This window comes from Manis pentadactyla, chromosome 17, assembly GCF_030020395.1.
Source record: "Manis pentadactyla isolate mManPen7 chromosome 17, mManPen7.hap1, whole genome shotgun sequence".
In the NCBI taxonomy this organism is placed as follows: domain Eukaryota; kingdom Metazoa; phylum Chordata; class Mammalia; order Pholidota; family Manidae; genus Manis; species Manis pentadactyla.
The window spans coordinates 53,471,250-53,494,944 of record NC_080035.1 but is presented as its reverse complement, the minus strand read 5'-3'; the positions used below and the strand labels follow the sequence as shown (position 1 = coordinate 53,494,944).

Sequence of the window (23,695 nt, the reverse complement as noted above, 5' to 3'; positions counted from 1 at the left end):
TTTTTTATCTATTTTCCCCAAGAAGAAGAAAGAGAGAGAGAGGAAGGAAGGAAGGAAGGAAGGAAGGAAGGAAGGAAGGAAGGAAGGAAGGAAGGAAGGAAGGAAGGAAGGAAGGAAGGAAGGAAGGAAGGAAGGAAGGGAGGGAGGGAGGGAGGGAGGGAGGGAGGGAGGGAGGGAGGGAGGGAGGGAGGGAGGGAGGGAGGGAGGGAAGGGAGAGAGGGAAAAGAAGAGACAATAAAGTGCTTTTTTAAGGATTCCAAAGTTTTGCAGTCACTAATATGAAACATATTCCCATGTACCAAAAGTAAGTAAGACTGATGTGGAAGCATTGAAAGACCAAGAATATTATTTTAATTACATGCGTATTGCACTTTTAAAAGAATAACTACACTACAGATGGTAGTGATTATTCACAATATAAAAGATGATTGGATTGACAAAAGGTTTCGGGTCATGTTCTTCTTTACCAAGTGCATTTTCCTGATCTTTATAAATACACAAGTACTTGATGGAGAGGAAGCTAGAGAACAGAAGCTCAGCTTTGAGAACATAAGGCAGCATTACCAATGGACATTCAACCGGAAGTTATGACCAAAGTCAAGGGGGAATGATGAGTCAATTTACAGTATAATTTTCAGGAACTCATCCCTCTTACTAAAACGCCTTGATAAGAATGCCAACATGTGATCTAAATAGCACTGTATAGTGTATATCATCAATAATCTAAAGATTCCATCCCAGAGGCATCCTAAGAGATATCAGCTTTCAAGTGTAGGTGCATATTCTCAAGCATATTAAGGTATAGCAGTAGAACAGGTAAGTAGTATTTCCTACTAAACATAACTGAAGCACAGAAGAAAATAAAAGCAGTAAACTGTTCTTTCTTACCTGTCACGGGCAAGAAGAAATCAGATGCACAGGGTCCACACACATCCGAAGATAGGAAGGCAAAGGGGGAGAAAAAAAGGTACAAAGGATCATTTGGGGGTAAAGCTAAAGTGTGAGTAACAACAACAAAAACGAAATGTTTTGCAAAGAAAACCATTCTCCTCTTATACTGAAAGTCTCTGATTGTATGGATTTGTTTAGTTAAATCATTTTCTTCTGCCAGGTAAACTTAAGTTAATTTTTGTTTAATGTGGTTGATCTCTCGCAGCACACACTCAGTGTCCTAGGGGTGAACACACCTTATGAAATCAATGTGCACACACTCGGCTGCAGAACTCTCATATTGTTCCAAATCACACTGAAAAGGGATTATGAGCCAAATGTGAATAGTCTGAAAATGACCCAGGATCTAATCATTTGCTCCACTTTTTAAAAATAGTGATTGTATCTCTAAAATACTCTAGCAGCCCATGCTAGGAACCATAGCATATAGATACCAAACACAGCCCTTGCCCTTTAACATCTAATATTCTACATTCATATTACATAAATGGGTGTAACTGGAGATCACCCTTGAGTTTGGAATTGGAGGTCACCAGAAGGATCTCCTAACCACCAGCCTCACCAAGAAGCATTAGTCCCTGTTAAAATTCTACTTTTAAAAAAATTTTGCAGGGATATCACATTTAGAAATGAAATTGAAGCACATAGAATTCTCTAAGATAATTTAGCAGTCCCCTCACTAACCTCTAAGGCATTGGCTCACAACCCTAAGCCAAAGGCACTCAACCAGTGCTCTAGGAAACCTCAACTACCCCATGCAATTTTACCTTTCTAAGTAACATAGCTCTAGGAGAGTTTCCTTATTTTTTTTCCATTTTCTTAACCATTTGATTTCATTTTGGGAGAGAACAGGAAAATCCACCCAAAAGAAGTCAGATCTCCCCTAAAGAATCAAACAAAACACAACTCTACTGGGTTTGAGATGCTTCACAACAAACTGACCATAATTAAATGGGGTCCAACCTTATCCACCTTACATGGCTCCTTTCCAGATAATATCCCACCTCTTAAAACTCTCAGTCACCCTGTTCCTTTACCAACTTTTGCCAAATTTTACATTCCCTACCCTGGAAATCCTGCCTATTTGTGAAGTCTGACCCAAGGGCACTTCTGCCACTGAATACGGGTCACCCCACATATCAGAAGGCTGCTCTAATTCCAGGCTCTCCAACCACTGATATTAATCACTCTGTACCTCTAATCTATCTACTCAAGACTTATTACTGTATAGAGAATTAACAAGGAAGTTCATACATCTCTAAAAAGAATTTGAGAGCTATGAAGTATCTTATACTATGTGAATAAGATCAAAACAACTCCATATGTGCCCACAACATTAATGTGCCTTCTTTTATTCATCTCTCCCTCTATCCATTCATTTACCCAAAACCTGTTTAATGATCACCCATGCTCTAGGCACTGTGTTTGGCACTAATGTGTAAAAAGATAGGAGACAGAAAAAATTCTTGTCTCAAGGTTGTTCATTTCTTGAGTGAGACAAATAGTGCACAAAGACACACAATAATATAACATGATGACTAATATAATTGTGGGCCAAAGGACCAGACACTCCAAATCCCTCAAACTGAATATATTTCCTGATTCTGACAGTATACTTGACCCTTCCTTCACTATGAAGCTAAACACGTCTCTTAAAAAGGAAATTCTGATTAGATCACAATTCTTACTAAGAATGCTTTAGGCCCCTCATATGACCTTGCACGCATGGCCTATATGACCTCAGCTGCCCTGACTTTGTCCACCTCTCCCACCTCATCCCAAACCACTGTCCCCTGTTCACTGAGCCCCAAACAGTTTCCTTTCAGTGCCTCAGAGGTGCCAGTCCCTTTCCACCACTGGGCCCTTGCACCTTCTGTCCCCACGTCATCCTGCCTTTGGAAGCTTCATCTTCCACTGGACAAGCCTACCTACCCTTCAAGTCTCTTGGCTCACTTCCCTGCTGACCTAGCCTCAAAATATGGTCATTTCTGTGGTTGAATACTCTCAGAAAACCATGACTTTTTCCCTCTAACTGAGAAGTTAGATCTCAGTTTGCTTTTATACTATCACTGCCATGGTCATCTCAATGACTGAAATTTCATTAAAGTTGCATGAAGGTGAAGACTACATCTACCCTTGTGTGCACCACGATCTGTCAGTTCACACAAGGATTCACGATTGCTGTGAGTCACTTCCCAGGATTGCCCAAAACTTTCCCATAAACCTAGTAGCTCACACACTCTAAGTACTCAATAAACATTGCTTATTATCAAATCTGTTAATGGAGGAAGAACCTTAGTGTATGACATCCTAAAAGTAATACTAGGGAGAAAAAAACAGACATTTGTTGGGGGACATCAAGAAAGTCAGAAGAAAAGTAGTCAGTATTTAAGGCATGGCTGTAACTAAATTTTTTCTATTTAACTATTGTTCCTAGGGTCTCCTTTGAATATAATAATATCAACAACCAAAAGGAACATACCCATGCAGGCTAATCTCTCTGTTTAGTTTTATGCTTTCCTATAAATTCCTATTTTACTACTTCCTTGTATTTAACGTTTGGTTGTTGAGTTAGAGTGGGGAAAGACTATTGCTGAAAGAAAGTCATTTTGAAAGTTGCTCAGGATCTGGACAGATTGAAGCTGCCTCAGCCCAGGAAATGACCTTAATCAAGTCATTTGATTGTTACGGACTTCTGGAAGAACTGCCCAAGAGAACAAATGAAAAGTCAGTCCCTGTAGGACAGCCAGTGCTGTCTCCAAGCTGAGCTTTATGGAAAATAAAACAAAGGAGGAATATGAATTGTAAGATACTGAAAAATATTGTCATATGAGCAGAAAATACATTCTGTTTGGTTTCAGGAGTCAGATTTGAAAGCCGAGGACTTCAGTATCCTAACCGGGCCCCTAATCAGTCCCCTCTGGGAAGTATGGCAAAGAAAGCAGATTGACAGACCAAAATAATGAGCCTGCATTTACGCCAGGAGAAAGGACCCTTACGATTAGCGTTACAGGTAACTAGTAAACGTCATCACTGGGACAGAAATAGATAACTCTCTGGGTTGTTATTAATAGGAATATTTATAAAGCACGCACAGACCATGAGAGGCACTGTGAATAATATACTTGAGGACAAGGAGGGAAGAATTGAAAGAGCGTTTTGCTGAAACTTTCAGCAGTAGTAGCAGATTTTTCCCCCACCTGTATTTTTCTTGGCAGGGCAGGGGGGGAGGTGATGAAGCACAGAGGGCAGAGATCTAAGCGCAAGAAAGCGATCGCGTTGCAAAGAGGACAGAGGTGAATAGGACAAGAGAGATCAAAGGGAAGAAAGACATAAAGGTGCGCAACGTGAGAGTATGGCCCAAGAAAGAGAATTTTGAAAATTAAGTAGTTTCCCTTTAGAGCTCATCACATAGCGCTTTCCAGTTTCCGAAGCACTTGGCGCTTACGACTTTATCCCACCTCACAACAAGCCTGAAACATGCACCAGGCTGAGACCACCGCCCTGGTCCTTCTTGTCTACGTGATCAGTCGAGGCTCAGAGAGGATGGAAGTTGGCCAAAGGCCCAGACCAGTGAGCAGAGGAACAGGACGAACCTGCACGGTGCTCCTGGCAGCAGGGTGCTCCTGGCAGCAGGGTGCAGCTGGCAGGGCGCAAGAAAGGACTGAGAGTTTTGAGGTTGGTAGACTGAGTCTGTGTACCCGCTGGTACCATCGCCAGGCTGGGAGTTAAGCAGAGCTGCTTCTGGAAAAGGAGACAGCCTTTAAGTCTTGTTTTTTTACTCTTAAATCATTCTATGAACATTTCCTGCAAGCCTCCTATGGGCCTCCTCTAGAGAAAAGCAGACCCCAAATCCTCTCTAAAACATCACTTCCCTCCCTGCTTATGCTGGAGGAAAAGCAAGAAGCATGGTTCTTGGTTTTTGTAATCAACAAACACATTTTTTAAATTCTCACTTTACATCATGAACTTTTTCTCAACAGCCTTGACAAGAATTCTAGATCACATGCTCTTGGATTTCAAAAGTTCGTCTGACTTTCACTTAATTCATACGTAAAACATAAGGCAGAGATACCCATGATGTGCTTAGTGAGTGATTCAGATCCTCCAACTTACTATATGGAGAAAATAACAAAATTCCCATCCCCTATTAAAAACCTAAATCACATGTTATAAAAGAGACAATGAGGTTTTAGATGAAGAAGATATTTTTGTGATTAATCAATTTTCTTTATGGTTTGGAATGAAACCAAACAAAACGTGTCCGAATCACTTGGTTTCTCTTCAGCACTCTGCCATTGTCACATGTGAACATAAGCACCTGAACACCATGGGCTCCAGAGGGCACTGAGGCCACACTCGGACGAACCCACGATCTGGGTCAGTGCACACAAGGACTCACGATTGCTGTGAGTCACTTCCCAGGATCGCACAAAACTTTCCCATAAATCATTTTAAATGGAGACTATAGACAAGAGGGCCGAAGGTGGTCAGGAGTGGGGGCAGGCAATAGTGAGGCAGAGAGGACAAGCTCCAGAGCTCAAAGGGCCAGCGATATGCAGAGACACTAATACACATTGATATTTTCTTTAGGAAAAAAAAGCCAAATTCGTAAAAGCTGCCAAGACCTGCATGTCCTTCTCCAACTCACGAATAAGCCCGAGACTTGGAAAGTTAACCCACTGTTGCCACATCACTCTACTCCCCTTTTCTCCATATTTACATACTTTCTTAAATTCTTAAAGTGCAGACCTGGGTCCTTGTGGTACATCCTTGCCATTGGATGGGCCTGTATTACTAATTCTAGCCGATGGGATGGAAGCAGAATAAGGTAGATCACTTCTGGGTGGAGGCATGAAAGTCTCTTGCACATGCCAGTCTCCCTCTCCCCCAGCCCGGTGACTGTGGCAGCTCTTGTGCTGAGCTGGAGCTCACACAAGGCTGATCGCTGAGCACGGAGGACCACTGCCTGAAAGTGTCGCCTAGACCTACAATGGACTCTGCATAAGAAATAAGCTTTTGTTGTGCTTACCGAGATTTGAGAGCTGCTTTTTGTAGCAGTGTAACTTAGCTTAATCTGACTAATTCAGTCCACTTTCCATATTATTAATCACCAAGTTATCTTAATTCCATCTCATCAATATTTCTCAGATTCATCTAGTTCTAACCATCGTCGCTGCCTTAAATCAGGTTATCATTCCTTCTTACCTGTATTAATGGAACTTCCACTGCCTCTGGTCTAGATCCTTTCTATTCCATTTCTTGTACAGCCAGAGTCACCATACTACAATGCACACTAGAGTCTTCTCTTCTGGTATCTAAAACCATTCAGTGGTTGCCCATTGTTCCAAGAACAAAATGCAACTGCTTCCCATGGCCTTCAAGGCCCTCCAGAATGTGACCACCTCTGCACCTCCCCATTCTCATCTCTTAATCCACTCTCTGTGCTTCAGGCCTATAAGCGTCTGACCTCTCTGGAATTAACAAAATAGAGACCCATCTTTCCATCTCCCTAGAACACAGTTGTCCATCCTGCCAATTTTCTCTAGGTTCGGGCACCACCTCCTTCCCTGACTCCTGCATTGAGTGTTCCAGAATCAATGTCCACTTGCCCCTGTTAGTATTCTTCTCAGGATGCACACTTGCCTGTCTAGGTGATCCTCTGCTAGAATAAGAGCTCCTTGACACAGGGGCTGTTTTCTAGTGATCACTCCATCCTCAGGGCCCAGCATACCATAGACCTTTAACGAGTATTTGTCAAACAAAGAATCAATGAGTGAATGCTTAAATTTAAGGCTTCTCTCTCCCAGTTTCCCGTCTCCGTTATTATTCCTTTCTTAGTTATCTCAGGTGTAGAACAAAAGGAAAGAGAAAGGGCTTCAAGTCTGATCATTCTGGCTTTCAATTCTTCCTCTACCACTTGGAAACAGTGTGACCCCAAGCAAATGACCTAATCTTTCTGAGTCCCAAAATCTCTATTTGTGAAATGGGAGTAATCATATGTCTCCATCACAGAGTTGTAAACATTGGGGTTGTGAACACGAAACAGCTACAGAGTAAGAGACACAAAGCAAATGCTAAATATAAGTGGTAGGTGTAAGATTATTCTTGTTATTATGATTATTGATCACATAAAACTAGTCTGATGGCAGCAATGGAACTGCACTTACTTGGAAGTGAGATCAGTTTTCATTTCAAGCAGGAACAAAGAGTAAACAATTAGACTGGAAATAAGTAGAGGAAACTATTTGGGGGATAATGGACTTCTACTCAACAACCCTGCCATCTTCCTCTGTCCTCCTCATCTTTCATATTTTTCTAAACACGTTAATGTTTAAGCCACTTCCAATGTTCCTCCCTTTTTTGCCTCTTAGGACTCCTGCCATTACTCCCTGCATTCTCCACGTTCTCCTCTTTTGTCGTGCTTAAAACTGCTCTCTGCACATCGCCCTTTGTGTATCCATGGCCCAGAAGAAGCAGGCTGTTAATGAGCACAAGTGAGGCTGAGCAATCTATTCTCCTTTCAAATGCAAAGTCTTAATTCCAGGTCTTCGAAGTCCACATCAGTCATTCACTCAACACATGTGGAGTACCCACTAATCGAGGCCTGGGGCACTGAAAAAAGTGCTATTTTTTTCTCTAAGCAAACATTAATTAGGTATAAACTACTGACCATACTTAATCAGAATAAAATTTCTTGGAGGAAATGCCAGTCCCCTTCCATACTCAGGCCTCCTCAGGACACAGGCAGAGAGAGAAGTTTTTTTTATTTTGTTGTTCTTGTTCTTAATAAATCATATACCAAACTGGTAGCACAGTATTTCATTTTCAGCATATATGAGACTTGCTTTATAGTCATGAAAATTCACCACGCCTTTGAAGGGAGGCAGGCATGGATGTCAGTTCTGCTACTCTGGGAACCCGAACCTATCAATACATAAATGCATTTTTCTCTTTAGCATAAAAATCTCACAGGCATCAATAAAACATAGAGCATTGCTGCATATTACAGGGCTTGATAATTTCTTAAGTTTTGTTTTGTGTAACTTGCGGTTATCATTGCTAAAGAAGTCTGATGATCAAAATGAAAAGTCAGTTTTTACCTCTCTTCCCCCCATCTTCCATCCCCCCACACTGCCTTGGGTATGAACTAAATGAGGCGGTTGTATCGTGGAGAGTATGGTGGTTAGGAATTCCAAAGGCTGACCTTGCACTAGAGCTACTTAGAGTGTGATAAGTGGCTTTCTGAGGAAAATGGAAAGAAATGCTACATGACCAATATTTTACTAAAAGGAGTTGATTTAAACACACACACACACACACAGGAAGTTGACAAGTTACTATGAGTAACTCGTGTCCAGTATTACACAGCCCTGACGTTCAGGAAATAATCTCCTTAAAACTTACTCCAACACTCAGTATTTATGAAATGCCCTGAATTATTTAGAGGAACACAAGGACATTATCAAATCAAGGTGTTCTCATTGAAGGTTCTACTCCACCATCTTTTGATAGGAACTCCTCAGAGACTGGATTCCATCATTAACAGCATGAATATATGTCCCTCTCTGTGATTCAAGATACTGCACCATACATGGGCCCTATCCTGGTGAGACACACTTGGCAACATTCACAAGATCTAATGTCACCACAGGTAGCAAATAGTCTTAAGGAAAGATTCAAGCCTTAGTTCTCAGTCTCCTTGAACAAATTGTCCAGTGACTTGTCTCAGGATCCTAAGCAGCTACAGAGGGAAATTAACCTAATTATCTGTGTCCTTGGAGTGTTAAGCCTCCAGTAAAGACATAGATAGTCTCCTCTTATCATGTCCCTGTCAGATTTATCCCTGAAATGTAAGAGCTTTCATCAGCTGAGAAGGAGTGCCATTTATCCCTTTTAACAAAAGGATAGTTAGCCTCTTATTTTTCAGATGGTAGCTATTTTCTTCAAGTAAAAATCCACCAGGTGCCAAGGTCACTGTGCATCTCAGCAGGTGAGGTTATGTCCTTCTGGTCTGGATGTGAAGCTGAGAGGCTAGGGTGGTGTCTGTTTGCTTCCTTGCCTGTTTTATTCCTCAGTCCTTCCTGCGTTTTCTCCTTGCAGCCAGTTTTGGATGAGGTTAAACTAATCATCATAAGTTCCATTTCAGCTTCTAAATTCCTCATTTTAGATTGTGATGGCAGATGTCTTTGGGCCTTATCAGGTTTATCAAGGTACAAAGTGACAGTGATTTCATTTGACTTTCTTTTTCTGTGACCACTATGGAATGAGTAGAGTCCCTAATTAACTAGTACATGCCATCAGCAAACAATTCAGAACACTTCACGCAGGTATTTTTTTCTTTGAAATACTGTTTGATGGGTAATGCCACTATTTTCTCAGGGCTATACTCTAGCCAAATCGCTTCTGCTGACATGTGCCTTAACAGACTGCTGACGGTCAAGGAGCTGGCAGAGCTCTCTTGGGAAAGACAAGAAAACTTGTGAAAACTAGCTTGAAGGACACACTACATGTTTATTATCAAGCAGCCAATCTATTATGTCTGTATTAGCGCCCACGGCCTCAAGGAAAATGTGCATTCATGGAACCTATTTTAATAATGGCTATCAACCTCCTGTCAACCCTGATTCGTGTGCCCAGAGCTACATACGCGCACCGTGTCCTGTTAAAAGGCATTGCTTAGACCAGGGAGCAGGCTTTTAAGTCACTGTCCAACTTCTTGGTCCAGAAGCAAAAAAGCAGAAGACTGAAGAGTTAACACAAGCTCAGATAATTAATGTTTTCTAAACCAAGAGCTTTTAGGACACTTTGGTATTAGATATCCAAATGCAAAAATATAAATTAAAAGGTCTATTTAGGAACCCAAAAACAGCCTTACTGGTTAGAAGATAGAGTTGCATGTCAGCCTTGCTTTTTCTAATTGGGGCAATTCCTATACCTGTGGACTGCTTCCCCAAAAGGTAGTAGGTTTAAATAGCCAATCCATAGACAAAAGGTTTAGGGCTTTGAGCTCTCATTCAAGCATTGCATTTAGCTCCTATTTGGTCTTTAACAATTTAAAAAATATCCTGTGCCTTATTTTATCATCTGAAAATTAAAAATATGAATTTTTGTGATCCAAACGATCATTGGAAAAAGACAAATAGAACAATTTCTAGCTAGAGACAATAGTTGTTGTAGGTCACCAAAGTTTTCTTTTCATCCTTTTCTCATTAATATGAACAAACCCCCTGGGGCAAACATTTCAGAGCGATCATGATTTCTGGGTTTCTGATTTCTCTTCATTATAGCCAAATTATTCTTCCACCTAGTGTGGGGATCAAAAACAGACAAAGAACTCCACATGATGAACTTATTTTATTAAACTTATATTGCTGAAAACTGAATGCTGTTTTTATTTATTTTTTTACATTCTCACAAAATATCGATGCAGTAACTTTGTGTTAAGCCAAATACACCTCCTAAATCCTATAATTAGATCTGGTACCACTCACCTGCTCTTCATCTACAGAACCTGTCACAAGTCCTCTATTCTTTAAACGTTTCCTGTCCATTTGAACACAACCACTCCAGTCTCTAAGCTAACCTGCTCAGTCATCACACCATCATCCCCCAGCCATCCTTTGCATCAGACCCTCATTCATGTTCCCCAGGCTTCAGCTTCATCTCACTGTGCTCCTATCCCCACCTAACACATGTCATCACTAACAATGCCCTGTGATTCAAGGAACTGTCACTCTCAGTACCGTGCCTGATGCAGAGCAGGAACATTAAGATGTGTTCAACAGGGAAAAACACTGAATGATGGGGGGACATAAAATGAAGAGGATTCAATGACCAGCGAAAAATCAATAAAGCAAAAATGGACCATTTTCCTCCCATTGATTTTCACTGCTCATTGTATGTTGACAGCCATCTCTGCAATGTTCCACCCCTTTTGTGCTTGCCAGGGAGGCCACACAATGACACGGAAATGCTCACAACATTAGCCAGGCCCATGTCATTCCACTGGGTTATAACAACACAGCGGAAAGAAATTCACATGGAAGAAATGAAGACAGGAGTAAATTGCAGCTAACATTCGTGAGCAATGCCATCCTGGCTGGATTCTGATGAAATCACACTGTGGCCCTCACTCAGTGGCCTCTTGACTTTGGACACATTTTCGGTTATGCTATCCTGTGGGAACCAAGACTACCCTCTTCTGGACTCAAACTCCTAGTATTCTAGAGAAATTGCATTTTACAAAAAGTGCCATCCATCATCTGCAAAAGCCAGGAAGTTTAAGTCCCTGCCAAGAGCAGGGGAAGATATTCTGAGTAATTGAACACTGCCTCTGTAACCTAACTGCCACGGAGCAGCTGAAGACAGAGGCGAGGTGAAGAGGGACCTTCCCAGAAGAGGCTGCAATGCCAGACACTTCGGATTCCACCTCCAAGGCAATCAGGTGTGTGTCACACTCCCTCCCTATTTTTAAACAGCACATGCATTCTAGAACAAGTCAGCACATACTTTTTAAAGAAGTTATTTACCATGAAGTGTCATGCAGTCACTTAGACACTTTGGAAGCTCGATTAAGATAAACTCTTCTTGATGTATGCCTAGAATATGGAAGAATTCAGTGCCAGCTACATTTATCACCCTTTGTTTTTCTAATAAGAAAATGACCCAATAAGAACGAACTCTCTATTTCCTTACTAACATTCTGCCCTAGGTACTCCAGGCTGTGCATTTAACTACAGACCAGTCAATAACAGGGCGAGAGTGCTCCTGTATAATTAAGCCACTCAGGCAGACATCACTATGCAAGGTAGTGGCCACAAAATATTTACAGGGAAATGGGAAGGGCACAGACATGGCTTTGGAAAGGGTTTTATGGTTCAAGCGTATGCTTTCAGAACTATATATTTAGACACTGTCAATGAAAGACTATTGCCTAGGAAATTGAGCTAAAAATGGTATATTGGTTAAGGTCTAGCATCTCTTAATTACAGAAATAAATATTCTTGACATATTTATTGGATGAACCCAGTCAGTGAGCTTATCTCACACCTATTCTTCCTTCTTTCTTTCCTTTCTGCTTCCCTTTATTTGACCTTCTAGTTTTTTTATTCTTTTCCTTTCCTTTCACATTGATTGAATGTCTCTCAGTATCAGGCACTGTGCTACTTCCTAGGGATGCAAGTTAACTAAGGTGTTACCATGCCCCTTGAGGAACTTCCCATTCTGTCTGGAGGAACAGATCATTAAAGCAACAATATAAGTACAATATATATATGCATAGAGGGATAAGTCTAATAATAGGAGTAAATACAAGATGCTAAGGAACAAAGAAGAGGAACAATGTCAGTTTAATCGAATCATGGAGGGCCTCTAAGAGGAAGTTTTACTTGGTCTTAGTTTTAAGGGTTCAATAGGAGTTTGCTAAATAAAGAAAGGGAACAAGGTTCAAAAGCATAGCATGCAGGAAGATATGAAACAAAATGCTATGTTCAACAGTGATTCAATTTGGCTGAAGCTAAGCCAAGCTAAAGCAAGCTATAAGCCAGAAGCAAATTCAGACCTAGAAATCTAGCATACCCAAGTAAGAAATTTGAGCTTTACCTTAAAAAGTAAAAATTCATTGAATTTATTTAAGCATTTTAGGACTACAGTAGTTGAACTTGCTCTGTCTCTGGCTTTAAACAATAGAATGGGACAATTGCCCCTTCTGAGCCCAGAAGCATCCCGTAGTTCTGTTCAGGATTCTGCCTGGGGGGAGCAAGCCCCCAAAAGCCTCTGTTCCTTCAGCTCAGGTCCTAGAATAAGATCCAAACCCAGTTGCTCCAAGCTCAACCACACGCAGCCATGCTCAGCCAGACCTCAGCTCCTGCAGACCCATGAGCCAAGAAAAATAAAGGTATGTTGTTGTGAGCCCCTGAGATTTGGGCCATTGTTTGTTTATTACACCATCCTACTGTAGCACTAGCTAGCTGACCTAAGAACTGAGTCCATTCTTCCCACTTTTGTAACCACAATAATAAGACTATGGCCAACTTGGACTCCATAAGGAACTAATTCTAGATAAAAACAGCTCTTTCGATAGGACCTTATGTCCCAGTGTGGGAGCAAGGAAAGTGTAGAGGAAAGGTGAAGCTCTCCTGGATAAAATCACTTTCTTGTCAGTGAGAAATATTAGCATTTTGAAAGTTCAGGTTGCTCAGGGAAATGAGAGAATACCTGCAGAAGGTTGTTCAATCACTCATCAGATTTTTAAGTAAGCACTGAAATGGACAAACATTAGAGCGCCCGCCTGGCTCACGATACCCCTCTTCCGTGAGCAGCCCACAGCACCGTTAGGATACATCCCCAGAAGCCATGCTTCTATTGCTTGTCCCTGCTCCCCTGGCAGGGAGGATAGGAGCTGAGGTTGTAAAAGCTCGGAAGAGGGAAAAGGAAGTTAAGCAAGGGAAAGCTAATCGATGAAGGGAAAAAAAATGGGGCCCAAATGCAGAAAGAAGCTGAAACCAATAGTGATTTGAACCCAGAGGACACAGTACATCTGAGACAAACTGTCTTGTTTCCTACAATTATCTCTTCCTCTTTTCAGTCCCCACAAGGCCAGGCAGCATTTCCTGCTTTTTAACCCAAGACGTAATTCTAAACCATTATAATAAGTCCTCCATTTGTTAAGCTCAGTAAAAGATGTGTTACTTGAAACCAAAAGAAACTTGAGGGAAAGAGGTACCTGTTATGTGCCAGGCATGAGAGATACAAAAGAAACAGGACAGATCCATGAATAGACAGTTTCAAGTAGTTCCTAAATTATGATGGAAATGTGGCTGCTCGGACACTTGCTCAGACTTGGAGGAGTCCAAAGAGTCATCTTGGAGGAACTGATATTTAAGCTGAACTTCAGTTGAATAGTTTACCAGAAAGGGTGTAATGAACAAGGTCAAATGTCATCTAGGTAGCCAGCAACGGTCGGAAATGGTTTCTCCGTTGAGCAAAAAAGGCTACTGCCTAATACTGGAAGAAATTTTGAGATGTAGTCAGGACAGAAGCCAGACTGCAGTGGGTTGAAGAGAAGAGTGAGAAAGTAGAAACAAGGGAAGACAATTTCTACACTTCCAAAGACCTTGACTACGGAAGGGGCAAGCTTCAGGTGTCAGGTGTATGGGATGAAACTGAGCAGTCCATTGTTGTTGTCAAAGTGGGAAAGGCTTCACATTCCAGATATGAGGAATAGGTATCACAGGCTGACGTACCTGGAAGAGGGTATCTTTTGTGGGAAATGATGAGTGAAAGGAACAGTGCAATGAAATTGAGAAATGATATAGTTAAGGAGATAAGGACAGTCCATTCAGAATGTGCAAGACTGGTCAAACTAAGCTGTTAGTATTATAACCCAACTGCTTGGTTTTACTATATATATGAACTTACATTATTTATTATATGATTTATATATATATTTTATTTTACCTATATTTTTATTTTACATTTACTTATATATATATTTATATTGTATAATAATTATTATATTATTATATAATTTTACTTTGCAGGGAAAATGCATTGACATCCTTAAATGGCATGCCTGGAAACTAATTGCTATTCCTAACTTATTCATCTCTCAGGCCTCACCAATGTGATCCTTCTGTAATAGATTCACAGTTCAAAGTGTGGAATGAAAAAGAAATGTGACAACTAGCAACGACACAGAAATAATACTCTCAGGTATAACAGCAACTGGAAAAGTGAATATGGGGGATTTTTAACCCTCCTAAACTTACAGGGTTGGTTTCCTTTTTACAACTCTCATCTTCCTAAGGTACTGAATATGTACCAAGCAATCAAAAAATTTTTTGTTGATTTTGTAGAATCTTCTATATTATGTAGCATATTTGATAAACATTTCCCTAGTTAAAATTCTTTGTATTTTTTGACACAGGAAAATATTGCCATAGGAAGAGAACTATTTGTTTTGAATGAGTAGAACATAGAAATAAAGTAGTGCACCAACCACATTTCCTAGTGGGGATGTTTTTGAAGCCACTGCCATGCCCCTGCCACCATCACCACCACAACCACCACCACTACCACCACCACCACCACCACCAACGTCACCACCATCACCACCACCACCACCATTGCCATCACCATGACTATCACCACCATCCCCATCACTATCACTACCACTAACCATCTCCATTAACATTCTTGCCACCATCTCCATCACCATGACCACCACCAAGTCTACCAATATTATCACCACCAGCTAGTTTCCCAGCATGATTTCTGAACCATGAGTTGCTATTTGAATCAGTAATTTTAGGTATGGCCCATTCGATTGCAACAAAATTCTGTGCTACTTTTTCTTCTGAAATGCCTTTCCTTCTTTATGTGGATAATAAACACACAAATGCAGGCCAGTGACAGGGACAGAAGGGAAAATTAAGCCTCAGAGTGAGAGGTGGAGGACCAGGATACCCAGTAACTATGCTGAAACAATGACTGACTCTCAAAGAATATTGCCCAGCTGTAGGATGGATTTTTGATAGGAACTTACAAAAATAGCATGTGCAGCCAGGGCTTTATTTTTAATGTCTCAGCATTGATCAAAAAAAAAGGAGGGGATTCAACTAAGCCAATGATGGAGAAAACTAATTTCATGGTAAAATAATTCTAAATGTATTTAAGGTGCACTGGCAAGACCATTTTCAAAGACATCTGCATTACAAAACATGCATGGGAATTGAAGACACTATTCAGACAACCTCCAGCTGCTTAAGAAAAACTGTTATTCTTTAGCTCTTTCCCACTGTTTCATGTAAACAATTTTATGAGGGAGAAAAAGCTTCCTTACCACATCTGCCCTTGTCAAAAGAAAGGCACAGCATGGTGTAAATATTTTGTTTTGTTTCTACCATTAGCAAATATTTCTTTTCTCTAGTAAAAGACATGAATAAACAAGAAGAGAACAGTGGTGCTGAAATTATTTACTAGCTTCCTTGAAGGAGATCAATATGGAAAAGTAATCGAAAATGGCCTTTTTTTAAGTGTTGCCAAAGAAAGGAGCTCAGTGAAGCCATAGTGTCCTGTGAACTGCTGTATTTAAATCTAATGCCAAAAGACCCAAGACAAATATTTTGTTTCTTAAAAACAACTGAAATTCTAAATTACAGCTTCCACAGCCTCAGTAAACAGACCTCCATAGTATATGTACAGTAGACTTTTCTTATTGTTTATGATGATAATCCTTTGCCCCAGCAGGTGTGTGTGCTGGGTTGACCAAACTTGCAGTGGGAACTACAGCTTAAACACAGCCTTGATTAGCATGTCCTTTTCTTTCTGTTTCCTTGTTTTCCTTACAGAAAAAGGAGATGTGATTGATTGCATAATGACATGTATATATGGGTGTGTATGGGTGTGTGCAGCCTGCTATAAAACTCAAATGACCCCATAAAATCATTCAATTAAATGACCACACAACCAAATAAATGTTTCAGCAATTCATTTTCTGCGTTCTTATTCACACTTATTTCAGTTTAAAGACATCCAATTTCTTGCTTTCTGAGCCTTCTCATAATTTATGAAAAAAAAGTGCTCATTCAAGATGCTCAGCACATCATGCCATACATTGTTCGTACATTTGTTCATAAGTTGCCTCATTTGTCATTTTCTTAAATATAAGGCTTAAAGTCTCATATAGGATCATGTGCTGCAATTTTGGACATTTTGAAAGACAAATGGATGCTGGGAAAGTCAACAACAAGGTCTGTCTAAAGAAAATATAAGTTGTAATCATTAAGAAGACACAGGATGTGCATGTATGTCAAATAAAGAAACCCAGGACTGAGTAACACTGAACACAACACCCCAGGGGAGAAGGCAGCTCCAGATTCTTGGGTGTCAGATGGAATCTTGACGCTGTCTTGTGTAGAACCCTTCACTAAGAATCAACCTTATTGAAGATAGAAAGTTAGCATAAGTACAGCCATCTTAAAGCTTAGACACCATTTTCTAACCTAGAAGGAAGAAAATAGGAAAATATTAGAACCTTGAAAAACAAGTTAGTCAGCCAGCGTTGATTGCAGTGACCTTTAGTTAGCCAACCTCAGTCAGTTAATCATACATACCAAGCTTACCTTACTAAGAACCACCCTAACATTCCGAGAGTGATCTTATCTCACCAGACCCCCAGGATGTGGCGTCAGCCAAAATGTATGTGTTTTTTTGGAAAAACACTGTGATGTGCTTGTGGAAAAATACTGCCCTTTTGCTATAAAAACCTCTGACTCTGAGTGCTCGGGGTCCTTGTTGAGACCTGCTGCGTCGGGCTGACACTTGGACCCCAGCTAGCTGGTCTCTGAATAAATTCCTCTTGCTTATTGCATCAAGAGACGCCTTCTGTGAGTGATTTGGGGCGGCGCTCTCCTCTGGGAGAATCCAACATTTGGGGGCTCGTCCGGGATTGTGCGCTCGCCCCGTTTCACTCCTGAAAGTCGCCCTTGGAGGGAGAGGTAAGACTAAGTGGCGCCTTGAGTTGTCTGTGTTCTGTGTTCTGTTTCTTGGTAAGACCGGTCAGAATTCTGAAAAGGGGGACCCTTGTCTGGCAGTCGTCCCGACCCCATAAAGGGATCGAGACTGCGGTCGGTAGACGTACTTGGAGAACCGCAGGCTGCAACCCTGGGGGACGCCTCAGGGAGATTGGAGGGCCAGGGACGCCTGGTGCCCTCTCATCTGTTTTTCCGGCAAAGTGAATCTGATGAGATAAGGTTGATATTCGGGCGCCAAGAGTATCAGCCCACTGATTCTTTTCGGTTTTTGGTCAGAAATTTGAAGAAAACTAAGTGCGGCCGCTGTGTGTCTAATCTCTGTGTGTCTCTGTTTTTTGTGTTCTGTACGTTTCTAATAACTGTTATACTGACCATGGGACAGACGGTAACGACTCCACTCAGTCTGACGTTAGATCACTGGACAGAAGTGAGAGCGAGGGCACACAATTTGTCAGTAGAAGTTAAGAAGGGGCTATGGCAGACTTTCTGTACCTCCGAGTGGCCCACTCTTAATGTAGGGTGGCCCCCGGAGGGGACTTTTGACCTCTACACTTTACTTGCAGTAAAAGCTGTTGTCTTTCAGAGTTCATCTCAAGGACATCCGGATCAGCAACCCTATATTGTGGTCTGGCAGGAGTTAGTGGAAAATCCACCACCCTGGGTAAAGCCCTGGGTGCAAAAGAAAATGAGCTCTCAAGTCTTAGTGGCCCAGGCTCAACCTCAGAGCAAGGGAAAAGAGACTACCAAAATTCACCCTGACACTCAAGATTTACTCATGGTTGATGATCCCCCTCCCTACCCTCCTGCCCCAGCCCCAGCTCCTCCAGCCCCGGCTCCCCCAGCTCCGGCGCCCTCAGCTCCGGCGCCTCCGGCCCAGGTGCCCCCAGCCCCAGCGCCCCCGCTGCCCCTAGCTCCAGGCACCGGGGCAGTGGGACCGCCTCCAGGACCGGCCCAGGGAACTCGATGCCGCCGAGGGGCCGCAATGGACCCACCGGGTATTTTTCCCCTCCGGTCTTATGGGGCCCCCATCCTCGGAGAGGAAGGGGACCCGCCTTTCCAACCTCTGCAATATTGGCCATTCTCCTCTGCTGATTTATACAACTGGAAAGCTAACCACCCTCCTTTTTCAGAAGAACCACAGAAACTAACTGGGCTGATAGAGTCCCTAATGTTTTCTCACCAGCCCACTTGGGATGACTGTTAGCAGCTTTTACAGGTGCTCTTCACCACGGAAGAAAGAGAAAGGATCCTCCTGGAAGCGCGAAAGAACGTGCCTGGAGCTGACGGACGACCATCACAACTCCCTCACGATATAGAAAGGGGGTTCCCACTGACCAGACCCAACTGGGACTTTAATTTTCCAGAAGGTAGAGAGCGACTAACCATCTATCGCCAGGCTCTGGTGGCGGGTCTTCGCGGGGCCGCGAGGAGCCCCACCAATTTGGCCAAGGTAAGAGAGGTCAGTCAGGGAGCCACTGAGGCGCCTGCAGTGTTCTTAGAACGCCTGATGGAAGCCTTCAGGCGGTATACTCCCTTTGACCCCACTTCCGAGGAGCACAGTGCCTCAGTGGCTCTTGCTTTTATTGGGCAATCAGCGCCTGATATTAGAAAGAAGCTTCAGAGATTGGAAGGCTTACAAGATTTGTCGCTGAGAGATTTAGTGAAAGAAGCTGAGAAAGTTTATCATAAGAGAGAGACTGAGGAAGAAAAGGAATTGAGGAAGGAGAAGGAAAGAGAAAGTAAAGAGGAAAAAAGGGATAGGAAACATGAGAGAAATTTAACAAGGATCTTGGCCGCAGTGGTAGAAGGCAAGGGACGCCCGCCCTCTAGCGGCAGAACTAGTAAGGCAGGGCACCTGGGCAACCGGCCTCCTTTGGATAAAGATCAATGTGCATATTGCAAGGAAAAAGGGCACTGGGTAAAAGAATGCCCTAAAAAGCCACTAAAAAAGCCTCCGAAGAAGGTGTTGTCCCTGCTGGAAGACGAGGATTAGGGAAGACGGGGCTCGGAGCCCCTCCCCGAGCCCAGGGTAACTCTGAAAGTGGAGGGGCAACCCGTTGAATTCCTGGTAGACACCGGTGCTCAACATTCTGTATTGACTCAGGCAAAGGGCCCCCTCTCTGATAAAAAATCTTGGGTGATCGGGGCTACGGGCCAGAAACAATATGTGTGGACTACCCGGAGAACAGTGGATTTAGGAGTAGAACGAGTAAACCACTCGTTCCTTGTCATACCGGAATGCCCCACATCCCTGTTAGGAAGAGACATCTTAACCAAAGTGGGGGCCCAAATATCCTTTCAAGCCGGGGAACCTCTGGTGACCAATCAAGAGAATAAACCTTTGAGTTTAAGCGTCCTGACTATAAGATTAGAGGATGAATACCATCTTTTTAAGGGACCGGGGCCCTCCAAAATTAGCCAGGAGTGGTTTGACAGGTTCCCAGGAGCCTGGGCGGAAACGGCCGGCATGGGGCTCGCCAAGAACCAGCCCCCTGTAGTCATAGAACTAAAAGCTTCAGCCTTACCAGTAACTGTGAGACAATATCCAATGAGTAAAGAAGCCAGGGACGGAATTAGGCCACATATCCAGAAGCTTATGGAACAGGGGATATTAGTAAAATGTCAATCCCAATGGAACACCCCCTTGCTGCCTGTAAAAAAGGCAGGAACGGGAGACTACCGACCAGTACAAGATTTAAGAGAAGTTAACAAAAGGACACAGGACATTCACCCCACCGTGCCAAATCCTTATAACCTACTAAGCTCCCTGGCCCCGGAAAACACCTGGTATTCAGTTATAGATTTAAAAGATGCTTTCTTTTGTCTGCGCTTGCACCAGAACAGCCAACCGCTGTTTGCTTTTGAATAGAAAGATCCCTCCACAGGAACTACTGGACAATTGACCTGGACTCGTTTGCCACAAGGATTTAAGAACTTGCCCACCCTTTTCGACGAGGCTCTACATCAAGATTTGGCTTTCTACCGAGCTTCTAACCCACAGGTAACTTTGTTACAGTATGTTGATGACTTATTGATAGCCACCCCTACTCGGAGAACCTGCCAAAAGGCCACTGGAGCCCTTTTGGCTGAGCTTGCCAAATTGGGATACAGGGTATCTGCTAAGAAGGCACAGATCTGCCAACAACAAGTGACTTATTTGGGATACTCCCTGAGAAATGGGAAAAGGTGGCTTACTGAAGCCCGAAAGCAGACTGTGACGCAGATTCCGGTTCCCACTACTGCACGCCAGGTTCGCGAGTTTCTGGGGACAGCAGGGTTTTGTAGACTATGGATACCCGGATATGCTTCTTTGGCAGCCCCTCTGTATCCCCTCACTAAAGGAGCAGCCCCGTTTGTTTGGGGATCTGAACAACAACAGGCCTTTGATGATATCAAAAAGGCCCTCCTCTCGGCACCTGCTCTGGCATTGCCAGACATAACTAAGCCATTTATCCTTTTCGTGGATGAACGGAACGGAGTAGCTCAAAGAGTATTGACCCAACAATGGGGACCTTGGAAGAGACCTGTCACCTATTTGTCTAAAAAATTAGACCCCGTGAGTAGTAGATGGCCCACTTGTTTGAGAGTAGTGGCAGCTGTGGCCCTCTTAGTTAAAGATTCTGACAAGCTAACGCTGGGACAAAAACTCACTGTGGTTGCTCCTCATGCGCTGGAAAGCGTAATTCGACAACCACCCGAAAGATGGATGTCGAATGCCAGAATGACTCACAATCAAACCTTACTCCTGAATCGTGGTCGTGTGGAATTTGCCCCGCCTGCCATCCTAAACCCGGCTACTTTGCTCCCCGATGTGGGAAAAGAAGTGCTTCATACCTGCCAGGAAATCCTGGCTGAGGAGACGGGGACCCGTCGGGACTTACGAGATCAGCCCTTAGAAGGACCGGGACTCCTGACCTGGTACACAGACGGGAGCAGTTACATCATGGGAGGTAAGAGGATGGCAGGAGCTGCAGTAGTAGATGATGACCGAGTTGTGTGGGCCAGCGGACTCCCAACGGGCACTTCTGCGCAGCGAGCAGAGCTCGTCGCCCTGACTTAGGCTTTAAAAATGGCAGAAAGTAAGAGACTTAATGTCTATACTGACAGCCGTTACGCTTTTGCCACTGCTCATATACACAGGGCTATATATAGACAGAGAGGGCTGCTGACTTCTGCCGGGAAAGATGTTAAGAACAAACAAGAAATCTTAGATCTGTTAGAAGCTATCCATAGACCTAGAGAAGTAGCAATAATACATTGTCCTGGGCATCAAAAAAGTGACTCTCCAATAGCTCAAGGAAACAGAAGGGCGGACCAAGCCGCAAAACAAGCAGCCCAGGGAACGAACATCTTACCCCTCCAGGTGTACCCAGAAGCCACATGTAGTAAGAACTTTCAGTATACCCCCGAGGATCTTGCTCAGATGGACAAGTTGGGGATCCAAAAATCCCCAACCCTTGGAATGTATAAGTCAGAAGATGGGAAAATTATCCTGCCCCAGAAAAAGGCAGGAGAATACTTAAGGCAATTACATCAGTTGACACATTTGGGGGCCAATAATCTAAAAACCCTGGTTCGAGATTCCCCTTATCATGTCATCGGTTTGGGAAAATTGGCGGACGAGGTGGTAAGAAATTGTGTTCCTTGCCAATTAGTAAATGTGAACAGACATCAAGTAATATGCGGAAAGAGGCTTCGAGGAGATCGGCCAGGAGCCTACTGGGAAGTTGACTTCACTGAAATTAAGCCTGCTAAGTATGGATATAAATACCTCCTAGTTTTCCTAGACACCTTTTCAGGATGGGCAGAGGCGTTCCCCACCAAAACTGAGACAGCTCAGATGGTGTCCAAGAAGATCCTTGAAGAAATATTTCCCAGATTCGGGATCCCAAAGGTAATCGGCTCTGACAACGGTCCTGCCTTTATTGCCCAGGTAAGTCAGGGATTGGCCAAGATCCTGGGGACAGATTGAAAATTGCACTGTGCATATAGACCCCAGAGCTCAGGACAGGTAGAAAGGATGAATAGAACTCTAAAGGAGACCCTGACTAAATTATCCTTAGAGACTGGTTTATGTGATTGGTTAGTCCTCCTTCCTTTCGCCTTATTTCGAGTCAGAAACACCCCCAGCCGTTTTAAACTAACACCTTTTGAAATAATGTTTGGAGCTCCAGCTCTGCTAAATGCAGCTCACCTCCATACATCCTCTGAATGTATGACTAATAAGTTTCTGCTTGAAAGGTTACGGGCTCTGGAAGCTGTGCAGAAAGAAGTGTGGGCCTCTATCCAAGAAGTCTATCGGCCAGAGGACATCTCAGTACCTCATCAATTCCAAGTGGGAGACTCTGTCTACGTGAGACGACACCGAACAGGAAATCTTGAGCCCCGGTGGAAAGGACCCTTCATTGTCCTTTTGACTACTCCCACAGCTGTGAAAGTAGATGGCATCTCCTCCTGAGTCCATGCTTCACATCTGAAGAGAGCGCCTCAACCAGGCCCGGATTGGCGAGTAATTCGAACTGATAACCCCCTTAAACTTCGTTTGTGTAAGAATGAGTGTGTCACTGATGATTCTGATGCTCCTGCCACTTCTAACTCTCCAGAATCCCAATTCCCATGAACCCAGGTTGTTGACATGGCAAATTTGCTCTCAGACAGGAGAGGTAGTGTGGTCCATTTCTAAGGTTGCCCCCCTTAAGACTTGGTGGCCGTCCCTGCACCCCGATGTTTGTGCCCTGGTCGCTGGATTAGATACCTGGGATATACCTAATATACCCTGGGAACAGGCCCACAAAACTCTCAATCACCCCCTAGTGAGCGGTTGGTGGCCCGCCAGTTTTGGATGCAGTACACCCGACGCTCGAAATAAGACAAAAGCCACTACTTTCTATGTCTGCCCCCGTGACGGATGAACCCATCAACTAGTCCGACAGTGTGGGGGCTTGGAATCTTTTTATTGTAGCTCTTGGGGTTGTGAGACTACGGGTAACGTTTATTGGAATCCTGTGTCTGACTGGGACCTCCTTAAAGTAGCCCAGAACCGCACATCCCCCAACTGTGAATGGACAGGACTGTGCCTCCCCTTAAATATCACGTTCAGTGATAAGGGACGCCAGTATGATGAGTAGATCACTGGACGACAGTGGAGACTTAGATATTATAAATCTAAGTATGACAAGAGCCTCATATTTACTGTCAGACTCAAA

At 43.2% G+C, this 23,695-nt stretch overlaps 1 protein-coding gene across 1 annotated transcript in view; it reads left to right on the top strand.

Annotated features, from left to right (window-relative positions):
- Window positions 1-4,431: 4,431 nt before the first annotated feature.
- LOC130681392 (uncharacterized) overlaps window positions 4,432-23,695 on the top strand; it is a 42,255-nt gene continuing 22,991 nt past the window's right edge. Inside the window, 3 exon segments of the mRNA XM_057494456.1 lie at window positions 4,432-4,629; window positions 6,501-6,567; window positions 18,302-19,925. Coding sequence (XP_057350439.1) covers window positions 4,432-4,629; window positions 6,501-6,567; window positions 18,302-19,925 — 1,889 coding nt within the window.